General features: G+C 44.7%; 1 protein-coding gene, 1 long non-coding RNA gene and 2 other non-coding genes across 4 annotated transcripts; 1 reads left to right on the top strand and 3 right to left on the bottom strand.

Moving 5' to 3' along the window:
- Positions 1-85: 85 nt before the first annotated feature.
- rpl10 (ribosomal protein L10) lies at positions 86-3,542 on the bottom strand. The gene is made up of 6 exons (XM_071475063.1): positions 3,387-3,542; positions 1,946-2,004; positions 1,445-1,552; positions 983-1,121; positions 599-761; positions 86-287 (listed from the first exon to the last, which is right to left on the bottom strand). The coding sequence occupies exons 1-6, from the start codon at positions 3,407-3,409 to the stop codon at positions 132-134; spliced, it is 648 nt and encodes a 215-aa protein (XP_071331164.1). The 5' UTR covers positions 3,410-3,542; the 3' UTR covers positions 86-131.
- On the bottom strand, positions 385-517 carry LOC139621214 (small nucleolar RNA SNORA70). Its single transcript, XR_011690952.1, has one exon. It is a non-coding gene; the product is annotated as a small nucleolar RNA SNORA70 (small nucleolar RNA).
- On the bottom strand, positions 1,644-1,776 carry LOC139621215 (small nucleolar RNA SNORA70). Its single transcript, XR_011690953.1, has one exon. It is a non-coding gene; the product is annotated as a small nucleolar RNA SNORA70 (small nucleolar RNA).
- LOC139619977 (uncharacterized) lies at positions 2,815-10,253 on the top strand. Its single transcript, XR_011690710.1, has 3 exons — positions 2,815-2,994; positions 6,381-6,509; positions 9,575-10,253. It is a non-coding gene; the product is annotated as an uncharacterized lncRNA (long non-coding RNA).
- The last annotated feature ends 4,925 nt before the right edge of the window (positions 10,254-15,178 follow it).

The raw sequence follows: 15,178 nt of genomic DNA, 5'->3' as shown, positions 1-15,178 counted from the left end.
TCAGCTGTTCACTTTACAAAGTCCCACTAAAGTTTACACAAATTGAACCAGACATTGAGTCTGAATAAAGTCAAAATCAAAGCCGTCACTTTTGTAATCAAACCCACTTTTATTTATGTTTGTTACAGAGCTCAGACAGCGTGAAGGGCCTTCCAGCGGGACAGAGGGCCGCTGCTGGAGATGTACTTCACCCCACAGCCATCAGAGATCAGACGCTTCTCAGCCATCATGTCATCGAAGTCACAGGCGTTGAACTTGGTGAAGCCGTACTTCTTGGAGATGTGGATCTGAAGGCGACAATGACAGAAGTCAACTACTAAACAACCACTGGGCAAAAAGCCTGAAAAAAGTGCAAATGGCTGAATGGTATAAGAGCCAGATAAGCTTTGTCTCAGTGGTCCCTTAAAGCACTCAGCACGGCCAAGCTGAGGACATACACAACCAAAGAGTCACTGTCTGCAGCCTTTGCACACCGGAGCCGCACAGCAGCAGAACCAGTCGGCTTAATAAGCTGCAGAGCTGAACCTAACTGTTAAACAACCAAAGCAGATCTATAACCCGAGGTCTGAGTGCTGAGGCTGATCATCTGCTCCTTTACCTTCTGGCGTCCGGGGAACTTGAACTTGGCTCTTCGCAGAGCCTCCACCACATGCTCCTTGTTCTGGGCCTTGGTGCGCACGGACATGATCACCTGACCAATGTGCACACGGGCCACGGTGCCCTGGGGTTTACCGAAAGCACCGCGCATTCCAGTCTGGAGCCTGAGAGCCAAGAAGGAGACAAGTGCACAAGCTTACAATACGAACGATGTATTAAAATCATGTGGATGGTGGAGAAGTCGAGTAGCTTCAAGACACTTCAGTCATTTAAAGAGCCAGAACAACGGCTCAAAGAGCCTCTGAAAAAACACAGTGAGGAGAAACTTGTCTAAATCATCACATCTGTTATTCTGTGTCCATCAGATCCAGAGGAACAGACTCACCTATCAGCTCCAGCGCAGGATAACATTTTGTTGATGCGGATGACATGGAAGGGATGCAGACGCATGCGGATGTGGAAACCATCCTTACCGCAGGTCTTCACCATGTACTTGTTGGCACAGATACGGGCAGCCTCCAGAGCTACACGGGACCAGGATTAAACATCACAGCGTCAGCTTGGATGGACGACATTTACAGGACAACTCCACCATTGTGGAACATTAATTCTGATACGTTCATTCAACTCGTTTATGTGCTGCTGGTTCCTTTAATGAGCCTCTGCATGAGTAAATTCACAGGTGGCTGGAATCGTTCCCTGCAGAATGTCTCTTACCCCCCGACCCAATCTGTGGCAGCAGGTTTTAGTTTAGGACCAAGCATGTCCTCACCTCTCAGTTCCCCCATTAGAAAAACAAACTAACAGGTTTCAGGACACATGTGTCAGCAGCTTTGTGTTTGCTCACCTTCTGAAGACAGCTGCTCGTACTCATCAGAGACCATGTGGCCGCACAGAGGGAACTCATCTACCTTCGCCTTCTTCCTGCCCAGGTCAAAGATCCTGATCTTGGGATCTACATTCAAGGAAAAGAGGAAGAAATTAACAGAGAAATTAACCACTGATGAACGTTCCTTTGGATTATTGATTATCCCTCAACAACAGTATTTTGTCTCAGTGGTCCCTTAAAGCACCCAGCACCTCCCAGCTGAGGACATACACAACCAAAGAGTCACTGTCTGCAGCCTTTGCACACCAGAGCCGCACTGGAGCAAAACTGGTCGGCTTAATAAGCTGCAGGATCTTCATCAGCAGACTGTTGTGAATATTGTCAGAAGCACTGTGCTCTGCATCTAAGGTCCTAACGGGCAGCCACAACTACAGACAGACAGGAGGCTTACATCCACATTTAGTAAGTACACTGTTAAACTTTCAGGACAACAGTGATACTGAGTTCAGAGCAGCTTACCAGGCACACCCCTGCAGAAGCGGGACTTGGGGTAGGGCTTGTTCTTGCAGTAGCGGTAGCTGTGGGAGACACAAGGGTTAAATTTAACTGATTTATCCACACAAGTCATTGAATCACTTTTGCTGCTGCTGTAATTCTTTCTGGAGGTTAATGATATTCTTACTGTCAACAGATGCCTTTAAAAAGACCAAAATCAGCCACGTGTCAGTCTGACTGTCTGTGGCCCAGAACACAGCCGTTCTGTTCAGATGTAAAAAGTTCTCGGATTCAGCCACTGTTTTAAAAGGCATCAGTAATTTCTGCACTCTGCACTTTTAAGCCAACGTGACTCAAACAGCAGGAAGTAGTGCGTCTGACAGGGACTATTTTCACAGTCGGATTAATCTGTGTGACGTTGTGTTAAAGTGAAAACGGTCCGACCACGCTGCTGTTTTAGCTCCTCGTCCGACTCAGTAGTTCTGAGGGGCTCGGACTCTGGAGTAGTTTGGACAAAAGGAGTAAACGTAGCAGAGGAGATGAATTTTAAACCTAAAAGGCATTAATGTGGATGTTCACTGTTTGCACAGGTTTGCACAGGTTTGCACATGCCCAGTGGGTGAATGGTCATGTGTGTGTGTTTGAGGTGTTTTCATATGGATGGAGTTCGTTTCTGATACTGAGCTAAAACAGTCGTCTGGATCGTTTTCATTTTAAAACACTTTTCTAAATGAAAGGTGTGTCAGTGTGGACGAAGCCTTAGAGCTGTCCACTGATTGGATCACTGCAGACTGAAGTTAATGCCAGGTCTGAACAGTGTGACTCACTGCTGTTTAAAAAGCCTTCAGACAACACTGGAAGACATGTCAGACTCCACAGATAATGTCAGTGGCATCAGTTCACTGAGCACCAGAGCAAACTGTCAACGTCACCGTCCAGCAACCACACAAGAGCTGCACATTTGTTCTGTAAATACAAAGTGAAGGAAACTGTAGAGACACAGTGTTTCCGAGGGACCAGCAGAAAACCTGAGGGAGACTCCGACACTCTGGTGTTTCTGTCTCCGGTCACAGGTGAGTAACCGTCACCCACCGCTGCTACACATTAAAGTAACACGGTGAAACAGCGATTAGCAGAGGAATTATACTTCATACACGTTTCCACGGAGAGAAGTTAACAGCGGGTAGGTGCAGGGCGGCGTGCTAGCTTTAGCATTATGCTAACTGCCGACAGCTCTACGACATTATGACATTAGGACAGTCTATATAAAGACAGATTTTCACTGCGGTGAGCACCGGCAGCCCTGAGACGGCTTGACGCCGTTTTAACGCTACACCAGGCGGCCGGGAGTCAGGAGGCCCGCCGGCCTGCCAGCGCCGGGCACATGGTGCGAGTCAGAGCCGCTGCCATTTTCCTCCGAGCCGATGAACCGGCCTGGTCTCAAGCGATCGAACAGGGGACTTACCAGCGGGCTGGTCGGCGGCCCATGGTTGCGATCTGTAAATTAACACATAAAAACAAGTTACTTTGTGAAATCGGAGCTAAGATTTCGGATAAAGAACTTTAAATCTGTCTATTTTACGAAGAGCCGAAGAAGACGCGCTTCACCACGCACTCACCTAATGGAGGAAAGGAAGAGGCGGGAACTTCCGCTTCGTCATATCGACGAGGCCGTCTGAGGGAAATATGTTTTATATTTATTTACACGTTAGTTTTGGGTCAGCGTCATTTTACTGTGATATAAAAGCGTTGATATATAAAATATACTTAAAAATATGATTGCAAAAATTAAGTTGATGGCAGTTTACAAGGTTCAAGTGGATGCTGGGAAGTGTAGTTTTATATACGATAACCCGAGACAGCAGGGCGACATTTACTTTACGTTACAGCCGTAAACCTGCAGCTCCCGCTGCCTTGTCCTCCACACGACAGCACGCCGGCGGCTCGACTCAGTGCTGAAGTATGTGAAGGTTTACTGTTCTGTTTTATCAGTTTAAGTATTTATTTATTTCCGGTCCGTGTATGAAGTATAATTCCTCTGCAGCTGTTCGTCTAATGGAACTGACATTTTTCATTATACAACGTGAACCACTGCAGAGGAATTATGCTTGATGTGCAATATGGACGCATATCTGGCATTTAAAGCAACAATCATCACGTTCTCAGCCAAACAACTGAATTTAATATCTCTGGAGGAGCCCGTTTGAATGGGCTTAATGCAGCTGATGAAGTATTGTAATCTATAATCTATAATTTACAGGTGTTAAGCTCAAGTTTGTCAGTAGAGGAGATCTTAGACCGACAGATGGAGTAATGGGGGGGGGCAGTGGGAGCAGCGGGGTGTCAGGTGGCCCTGTCCTCATCCATGTGTTCATTTTCCTTCTTCCACATCCTGTTGGTGGAAATCCTTTGGGTTTCTAATGCACCCTACAAAGCGGCCTTTAGGGGGCACTATTGCACCGTATATAAATAAGATCCTGCTCATCTGCGCCCTACTTTCCTAATTCTTAAAAAGGAACAATGAGCTCATATCTGAACGCTTGTTAATGCAGAACAAATGTTGTTCTCTCACTGGGGAATGTGAGGAATCCTAACCTCGGTCTGACTCTGCTCCGTGTGAGAGCTGCTCTAACATCACTCCACGTTACCAGGACGATTCAACGTCGCAGGGCCCCTCAGGGATGTGTGGGCTCATTCAGCCGAGGCACCGTGTTTGGTGTCCTCACATATCTGAATTTAGTTTGTGTCAGAAGCTGCTGTTGGACTGTTCGCGTTTGAACTCGTCAGTTGTGAATTCACTGTAGAATTCGGTGTAGACTCCTGGAAAAGGACGTGCACGGATCAAGAGTCTGTAAGTGAAGAAACGTTCAGTCTGTTCATCCCAGCCCAGATTAGGAAGTGGTTACACACTGCCACTCCTTTGCTGAGTGACTCAATCACAGAGCGGATATCTCAGCAGGAAAGCGGCTGAACTTTGAGCGGGGTCCCTGCACAGCCTCATGTGAAGGTCAGATATCAGTGAGTGCCCCCCCCCCCCCCCCCCCCCCCACCCCATCTTGTCTAGTCCTTCTGTTTTGTCTGAATCTCCTGCGTCTGTCTTAGACTCCGCTGAAGGGCAAGGATGACGGTCCGACGCTGGGAAGAGAGCAAGGACCAAAAATGGTCCTACAGTATGTGCCTGTTTCTGGTGACCAGTGACACACACACACACACACACACACACACACACACACACACACATTACAACAGAAATAGCCCAATACTACTCAAAAAAAAAGTCAGGACAAAATTTTCCATTTAGATCCAGGCTGCAAACATACAGCTGTTCTGTGTGTAACTGTGGAGGTTTGCTGGTTTTATTAACAGAGCAGTGATTCAACACTTTGGGAAACAGGTTTATTTGATACGAGATGAGAAGACTGACACCACTCAGTGTCTGCACCTCAGCATAAACACTGGAGACACCAACTCTGGCCTCAAACGTACCTTCAGCCTGCTGTTTAATTAAGAACAGTTTTAGTATTATTTTATTCATTTATTTTGTTGTATCTATGTTGTAAATTCTGTTTTATTGTATTTTTTGTGTTCTTTTATCATTCATTTTTCATTAGCTTTTTAAATCTATATTATTTTATCTCATTGTCAGCTTGTCCTTTTCTTTTTGGCTCAGTCATCTGTGAAGCACTTTGAACTGCACTAACCTGTATGAAAAGTGTTATACAAATAAAGTTTGACTGCTTTATTGATTGGGTTCTCAGCCCGAGTCTGGCCTGCACACTTCCACGTCTGGGCAGATTACAGCTGTTACCCTCAGGTGCTGGCTGACAGCTGGAAGCTTTCTGTGTGTGAGCACCAGAGTTGGTCCACATGTGGAAGTAGCATCTGACAATTATGCTGTGTGTGGGATTCAGGCCAGGGAACCAGGCATATGCTGGGCCACAAGAAAACAAGGTTATGTGATGGTGTTTTATTGGTTTCCTGAAGTTACTCTGCAAACTCCGCAAGATATAATGTGTATAATGTTTTTTTTAAATCTCTGAATGGAGCCAGGCTGCTTGTTTCCTCTATTTTTATATTAAATCAAGCTCTTTGAATTCTGTCAATTGATAATCCTAAGAAAGACACTAACCTGTAAATATCCATCCTCCCTGGATCAGACCATCAACTAACTGACTGGTAAATGCACACTGCAGAAATACATTATTAACACTGAGGTGCTCATACTGCCAACCACACCCTCGCCCACACCCACACACACACACACACACACCACACTAGTCACCACTGACCAGTGTGACTGATGTGTAAGGGTGTGGTAGCTAACACCCTGTGTGTTACTCTGAAAACGGAAGTGTTGTCTGTGTGAGTGTGTGCAGGCAGCGGCCGTGTGTGTGTGTGTGTGTGTACCGAGGACAGTCGAGTGTAATAAAGTTCACATGTGTGTGTGTTCACCCCACAGGAGCTGAAGCTGTGTCCTCTCTCATTCTGAGGAACGGACCCACACTTTAGACCTGAGAGAAACTAGTGTGAAGGAGCACAGAGAGATGGGTGGAGTTACACTACAGCCACAGAGTCAAGCCAGCTGTCAGTGAGTGAGCGGTTTAATAAATCAATCAATAACTAGTCCAAATATTGTATCGTAACGTATGACAGGATGACACAGACACAGACAGTATGTACAGTGTTGCAGACATGCCACAGTGTTAGCAAACAAGAAGAAGAGGAAGAAGAACAAGACGAAAATATCAACTGTGGAAAATACAAGAAGAAGGTCTTCCCCCCCCCCCCGTCCCTCTGCTTTGGCTCTGGCTCTGTTGGGGCTTCAGAGGGTTGATGGGTGGAGCCGTGAACTTGTCAGGGATGCAACACACCTGAGCAGACTGAGCTCAGGAGGCTGTAGAGCTGACCCCTCCTCCCCCGGCCTGCTGACTAATGATGTCTCTGTTTGCATTTAGTGTTTCACACACACACACACACACACACTGCATGTGTACTGACAGACACACCCATTTCCACTTTTATAATTGACTTGATTAAAACATTTACCAGCACACAGACTGGGTTTCCCTCTTTGTCACATACTGATGATCCATGTGACAGAGTGGGGGCTCATCCGGGACTTGAACCTCTCACAAATCTCACAAAGCTGTAATCAGAGGAAAACGTCCTCATGTCGTCAGCCTCAGTAAAGTGTTCTCTGTGTAACAGACTCTGGTTCAGTCCCTGTTTACATTTCACTGCTCTAAACAGTCCAGCTTCCTAGTTACCATGCAACACACCTCTCTCTCACTCTGTGTGTGTGTGTGTGTGTGTGTGTGTGTGTGTGTGTGTGTGTGTGTGTGTGTGTGTGTCTTATTTCAGTCTTAATTCAATTAACATTTTTGATCCAGGATTTATTTCACCATGTCAAACCTTGAGACATGAATATTCCCTGAGTCTTTGTTCTAGTTCTGTATCAAATAAGTCAAAGAGCAAAACCAACAATTAGTTGATCAAACTAAAAGTATTTTGTGTGTGTGTGTGTGTGTGTGTGTGTGTATTAAAGCTTCATATCTCTTGTTCCTCTGAGTCATAGAGCTCCACTGTTTTCCAAAACAATAAAAAGCACATCAGTGACATGTTCCTTCATTACAGGGAACACACACTCACCGACCTGCTCCACATACTCACCACAGCACCACATGTGGATTATTATGGAAAATAGTCCCCAACAAATTCACTATTTCTTCCTGTTTGAGTAAGTAACTCTTGCTCCAAACCACAGGGGCAGGCTGTTGTAGGAGAATACTGAGCCTTTATTAAGAACTGTAACTATACACTTGTGAGCTGTTTGATGTCTTCAGCAGGAACCAAAGGGTTTGAGGTGAGTTGGGAAATATTGAGAGGTGGATTAATACAACAGCAGTTCTGGTCTTTTCATAGAATCTGACATTAAATAAAATATAGATTCATCCATTTTCCTTTAAGTCTCTGAATAACAGAGTCACAAAGAGGCAGCATGTGTTTACATGTGTCTTCATCCCCCTCGAGTTCAAAATCAGCTGTTTCACCTGGTTCTTGTCCACATGATGTTTATATATATATATATATAAATATATATATAATAATTATATAGTCTCATAAAAACAGATCCAGACAGTCAGGGATTCATACGTCATAGAACCTAAGGAACCAATCCTGTCAACTTCTGGGGACGGGGGGCGGGGCTAAATACACCTGAAACCTTGTCAGTACAGAGAGCCAGAGTTAGCATTAGCACAACCACTAACACTGTGTCAGCCACTGCCAGTTACAAGCTAACAAACAACATAAATAAATAACAGATGCTAACTACGCTAACGGTTCTGATCCGTCTGCTAGTCTCTGATTCTGGTCTCAGACTCCTCCTCATCTGAGTCTGGGTCTGACTGAGGCTCCAACATGAGGCTGAGTCTCTCTGATGTTTCCTCCTCTAACATCTTCATCCTCTCTGCTCTTTCACCTGGACACCTGGAGCCAGCAGGTGGTGGGCGGGGCCAAGGCCTGATCCAGGTTTCTCAGTCAGGAAGTCAGAGTAGATGAGCTTCAGACCAGTTTTTACGCATGAAAACATGTTAAACTAAATATGAATCATAGCAGAGGATTTTTACAGAGTTTAAAACACGTCTGGAGGAAGTTTCACAGGATCTGGACCAAAATTTCATCCCTGGCCGATGTCCCATCCTTCCAGCAGGTTTGGTGCAAACCGGTTCAGTACTTTTGTGTAATTCTGCTGACAAACCAACAGACACAGGTGAAAACATAACCTCCACAATGGAGGTAATTAGAAGGGCACAGACCAAAAATATTAAAATTCATAGTAAATGATCCAGATCTGCCCCAGAATGTAATGTGTTCTGGCCCATGTCCCGTCCCTCCATCAAGTGCTTTTGTGAAATCCTACTGAGAATCAGACAGACACAGGTGAAACTGGTCAGCACAGTATCTGGAGGATGAAGGGGGCACACGGCTCTCACTGTCGGAGCTGCAACATGTGTCCGATTGTGCAACAAGAGGAAAAGTTTCGCTGAGTGGGCATTTGGTGCCCATGTTGTTGACCGGGAAGTGAAAATGAAAGGTTGCCATGGAGACCAAGGCCATGGAAAACATAAACAATTGAGTCTGACTCATTCCTCCCAGCCATCCACATCCTATTGGTGGAATCACTTCACTGTAGTGGCCTCACATATCAGCCACCTACATGAGTCCTACCAGGTTCAGGACAACAACAGTAAACATGAAGTAACCAGAAAAGACTCAGGAAAACCTGCTTTTGTGTCTTTCTCATATATTTAGTGATCAAACTAAACTATAGATTGGAAGTTTGTCTTCATATTCTGAATTCTGTTGAGAGGTGTCTGTGCCCCCACTCCTATTTCAGTTTTCTTTTATTGGCATGACAAGTACATTCATGTGTTGCCAAAGCAAATGTAGAAATAGCATAAAAATAAAATACATTAAATAGATTCCAGGGGGCAAAATGACAGTAAAGTCTAAGAGACTAAATCACCTACAATGTAAAAGAAAAAGTGTATAATATATACACTTTATATAATATATAGTGACGCCTTGCGTATTAAATGAAGTAATACTGTAGTACTGTAGCTCTGTCTGAGTGTGTGTCTCTCTCTGCAGGTCGTGTCTCTGCAGGTCTGTGTGTCAGGCTCAACTGCCTCAGTAATGAGATCATATGATGTCATGCAGTTCACGTGGGAGCAGCGCTGCGATGAGTCTGGCTGAATCCTGGTGTGTGTGTGTGTGTGTGTGTGTGTGTGTGTGCGTGTGTGTGTGAGAGAGAGAGAGAGAGAGCGAGTGTGTATAGAAATATAGGTTCGCCTGCATGGAGCCTCACAGGAAACACACTGCAGTAGGCCTAGTCATTGTTAATCTAATAAGCTGAATGTTTTCAATAACAGTGTAATTCTATAAAGGAAACTTCTCTGTTTGTTTGTCTCCTCAGTTTCTCCTCCATTAACTTTTTTTCTATCCTGAATTACTCCATTAGACAGTGCATTACTTCACCACATCCTGCAGCATCCCTCTGCTCCTTTCATCCACTTTCTAATTCAGATCAAACTCTCAGCTTCTGCTTTAGTTATTCTTCTTTGTTAAATTACATTTCCAACACCAACAGTAATGCAGCCTAATTTTACTCCTTTTTAATGTCTCTCTCTCTCTAAGCTCTGCTCATGATTTCTATTAAACTGTCCTGAAGTCAGCATGCACACATGCTGACTTCAGGAGGGTTTAATATTAGTTATATTCACCATCTTAGTTTCGTGTGTTAGCATGCTAACGTAGCTGAGGGTGATGTGAATGTCTTTATTTTGCAGGTATTTGGGCAGAAACCAAACTGACGTTTTGACCTGATGATGGTGCTAAAGAAAACAGTTAATGCAATGAAGCAGCTGCTGAGTGTTTACCAGAGATTTATACACAGACCAGACGTCCTCATTTCATTTAGGCCGAATATTATTATTACAGCTTGTGATACTACAGTAACTTCCTGTTTACATATAATATAATGTGCTATAGTAAATTATGTGATTTTGGACGAAGCCAGTGACATTCTTTTGATCATTTACTAGATCGCGACTCACTAGTTGGGCTCAGGAACGACTTGACATTCATTTCATAGTAATCCATTCAAGAGCTGCTGAGAAACCGATAGACACTGTCACCCACAGAGTCATGTTGGTATCAGGGCTAAAAGAGAGGAAGAGAGGAAAACGAACAGGGCGGACGATTAGAGGAGGACGGAGAGGGAGAGGTGTTGAGCCAAAGAGACAGATCACAAGGGTCAACTAGAAAATGTTTTCGACCTCCCTCCCTTTCCTCTCTGCCTTCTTTTTCCCTAACTAGAAATGGTATCTGATTTCAGCCCCCCCCCCCCTCCCACACACACACACACACACACACAGACATTCTTATCTGTGCATGTTGCTCTAACATGCACACAGTCAAACACAAGGAACGCATCATTTTCAAATGCTCTCGGCCGCCGTTCATCGAGGGTGACATCATTATTTGTTTCCTTGAACATCTGTTTCCAGTGAATCCGGTCCAGATGCAGGTGAAGAGGACGATAGCCGCCTTATATTTCATTATGTGTTCACACAGTGAGACAGAGCGGATGAATGACAGGGAGACAGAAGGACTCCACACACACACACACACACACACACACACACACACACACACACACACACACACACACACACACAAGAGTCACACAGGTGTGATGTACCGTACCTGTGTTTTTTTGCAGCTGTGATGTAAGACACATAATTGACCCAGTGTCACCTGGATGAGCAGGAGGAGTGTTATACACACAAACATGCACACACACAGGTACACTGAGACACACACGGTCACGCACACATAACTGATGAGTCATCGAGCCAGTGAGGTCATGATGATGTCACTGGGATCAGACAACCTCTGCAACACTACTCTGTCTGAACTATGACCCCAATGCATATGTGCCTGTATATGTGTGTATATGTGTGTGTGTGTGTGTGTGTGTGTGTGTGTGTGTGTGTGTGTGTGTGTGTGTGTGTGTGTGTGTGTGTGCATTTTCTGTGCACACATGAAAGTAACAGTGATTTAGCAAGAGAGGAAAGAGGAGGGAGGGAGTGTGAGAGGGAGATCAGTCATTCATAGCTGCTCTCTCCACATTCCTCCCCCCCTTATAAGGACAAAACTACTGGAGCCCATCTCTCCATCTCTATACCACACACACACACACACACACACACACACACACACACACACACACACACACACACACACATGCAGAAGCCACCAAACTACAGGCAGTCAGGGGGTCTTCATGTTTGTCATGGGGCAGCATCACACAACAGCGTTCTGTGCCCTGACTCAAACAACAACACTGATATCCAGGGTCCATCTCTGTGTGTTTGCTCTGCTCCTTTGCTCACTCGGCCTGTTTGGCCTTTTCGCTGCTGTTCTCAAGCCTCCTCTGTTTAGACGAGTTAAAGAGAGCAGAGACCCAAGGGAGGCACGCTAGTCATGAGGGAATCCAGCAGGGCTTGCTTAGGGAAAGAGTCAGAGAAATAGAAGAAATAAGAAATGTAGAAGCACAATGAAGGGGTGGTGGTGATGGGGGTGGAAGAGGTGGGGGGGGGGGGGTGCAGGCAGGTTGGAGGAGACAGGAGCAGAGTTAGAGAGAGGAGGCAAAGACAGACAGGCCGGGAGAGAGGAAGGGAGAGCTTACCTTAAAAGGCTGTGTTTGTAGATGGTGAAGGGCGTCGGAGTGTTTAAATGTACTCGTGTATGTGCGTCTCCAGGTTGTTAAATGTCCCCAACATATATTAACACACAGCTCGAGAGGATTTACACAGCAGAGTGGAGACAAAACCTCCGAGGGGACCCAGAGACCACCATCCTCACAGCTCACTTCTCAGTCTGTACCTTAGTGATGATGGAGGAGTTGTGTGTGTGATTGAAGGGTGTGTGTGTGTGTGTGTGTGTGTGTATCTCTTGCCAAAATGGCCAGTAGCTACTAGCGATAGATTCTTGTAGCCTGATTCATTCAGCTCAGTCAGGTCTCCTTTTAAAGACTGTGAATGTGTTGTCTTGATGCTTGACATCCCTGTCTAATTTCAATATCCACTTGGAATGCATACACACACACACACACACACACACACACACACACCATTTACTGATAGACGGGCTCCTCACGAACAGCTATTCTACTTTAACTCACTTGCAAAAATGTGCATGTACATGAACACACACACTCAGACGCACACTCATGTACTCATTACCCAACAGGAACTGAAGATCTGGGAAAAGGTCCAGGTCTCTCTCTCTCTCTCTCTCTCTCTCTCTCTCTCTCTCTTCCAGTCTGGGTGATTTTCTTAATATGGCCAGAGAGGGAGTGAAAGGAGAAGGAGAGAGCTGGCCTTTGGAGCAGAGTTACAAAAAGTAGATAAAATGTCCGACAGTCCATCTGTCTTCGCTCCTCTCCTCCCGTCCAAACCGAACCTCATTCAAAGTCCACACCACACAGACGGGTGGGGTCTGTCACTCAGGACAGCAACGGCATCGTCAGGAGGATTAAACGATCAGAAGTTTTATTTAATTTGACAAAACTCAAACTACTGCATCTGTTGTGATGACTTAAATCCCCTCAGTGCAGGTTAAAGGGTTTAAAAAGTTTACCTCATAAATTTCCTATTAAGAATATTCACAGTCAATGTATGGAAAACGAGCATTTTGTGAGTCATTCATGACACAACTACACAGACTGTTCAGGCTTACAAGCTACTCTGGTGACAATAAAGCACAAAGTAAACACTTGTCTTTTAATGAAGCATCTGCAGATGGACTCTGGTCTTTGATGGTCTTGATTAAGACTTTCACAAGTGGTGAAACAACAAAAGAACAGAAGAAACACTGTCTTCTTCACATTTGCTGCATCTGTAACAAATGACGTGTTGGGTAACTAATCAAACGCACATCAGGTTGTGAGGTCTTGAAAGACACATCGATCACAGAGGCTACGAAAGCAAAAGGGAAATTTCCATCACAGTATCACAAATTAAAGGTGTGTGTGAGTTTTCTTTTAAACAAAGACAGTTGTGTTTACAGCCAACATTTGTCACAAGAACTTATTGTTTGTGTTGACTGTGTTTCTTTTGGCAAAGAACATTTGCAAAACCAGTTTTTACATCTTAAGGCTCCATATTACTCTTCTTCTGTGGTTTATCTGAAGTGTTGATCTCCATCAGAAGATATATTTGTGGTTTAAGAACCAAAAACCACCTCAGTGTAGTTTTACATCTCCTCTCTCAGGCTTCTCTCTGGAGCTCTAGTAACAACAGGTCAGTCAGGTTGGATGGTGGGTCCAGGTGGGCGGGGCTTGGGGCGTGGCTGAGGGCAGTGTCTGCTTTGTTGTGACATCACAAAGTTCCAGAAGTCCTGACGGCTGGTTTTAAGGCTCAGTGTCTGAATACAGGCTGTGTGCATTTCTCTGTGGACTGAGGCTTTGATACTTTCACAGTATTAATATAGAACCTAGACCTGCTTTATAATCACAAACACATGGACATCTACCTTTAGACTGTGGAGCTTTAAGATGCTGCACATGCAACATGATTCACAATGGTTTCATGCTATTTCTCTGATCAACAGTTGCAGTAGCAAAGGCAGTGAAGAAGAAGACTGCAAACGAGTAAATGTATGTCAACAATGTAATTTAAGAAAAAGTTGCTCTGCAGTTTTTCATGAGAAACATTATGTAACTAACTCCACAGGGCACCTTTAAATCCTGCATTGTTTACATCAGTTGTTTACCTGTTTACTTGCTCGCTGCCCTCTTCCTTCCTGCCTCTGCTGGCGTGTTGCTGTGTTTCTGGACATGTGCATATTCATCCTCATGCAGCTGCTCATGATACAAGCAGAACCACAGTTTATAGTAATAGTGATGCAAAATGCTTTAAAAGAAGGAATAAGGATTTTTGACCCCTAATCACAGGCTGTGGCCTTTATATGGACATGAGCTATCAACTGTTCAACCAGAGCAGCGTCTTCTTCTTGGACTATTTCATGTGAAAAAAGCTAATGTATCTGAGGAGGTGAAATTATCCAATATTCCACAGGAAAAATATGTCTCTTTCTCTGTGTATATATGGGTCATGTCCCCTGGATATTCTTTATATCTGTGTGTGTGTTTGAGACTGAGGCTGATGTGGAGCAGTGTCTGGAGTTTCTTTGGCTCAGACTGAAAAGGTTTGATGTGTTTTAGATTTAACAGAAGTGATCTTGACCTTTTCTAGATTTAGGGTGTTTTTTTTTCCTTTGACTTTCTCTCTCCTGTGTGCACAGGAAAATAAAGAGTGTGTGGCCAGACGATGCACAGCCACATACCCGTGTGTGTTTAGCTCAGGTGAAGTCATGTGGCTGTTTTCTGTTTAGTCACTTTGCTGTGCCTTTGGCTCTGGCCAGCTGGTTTGACTATAGCTGGCATACAGCCACACACACACTGACACACACAGACGCAGACAGACACACACAGACACACACACACAGACGCGGACACACACACACATACAATACACTTACACATATGCTGGTCTGAGCATATCAATCATCTCCAGACTGGTTAAAGTAACAGACGACCACATCATGTTTAGCCTGATTACCTCTCAGTCTGTGTGGTGAGACACAGCAGACACACACTTTTAATCAGAACACACACACACACACACA

The sequence above is a fragment of the Trachinotus anak genome, unplaced genomic scaffold, assembly GCF_046630095.1.
Source record: "Trachinotus anak isolate AG129_WGS33_773 ecotype Australia unplaced genomic scaffold, CSIRO_AGI_Tana_v1 ptg000004l, whole genome shotgun sequence".
In the NCBI taxonomy this organism is placed as follows: Eukaryota; Metazoa; Chordata; class Actinopteri; order Carangiformes; family Carangidae; genus Trachinotus; species Trachinotus anak.
Note: the sequence above shows the minus strand (reverse complement) of the source record. Positions and strands in the feature narration are given on the sequence as shown.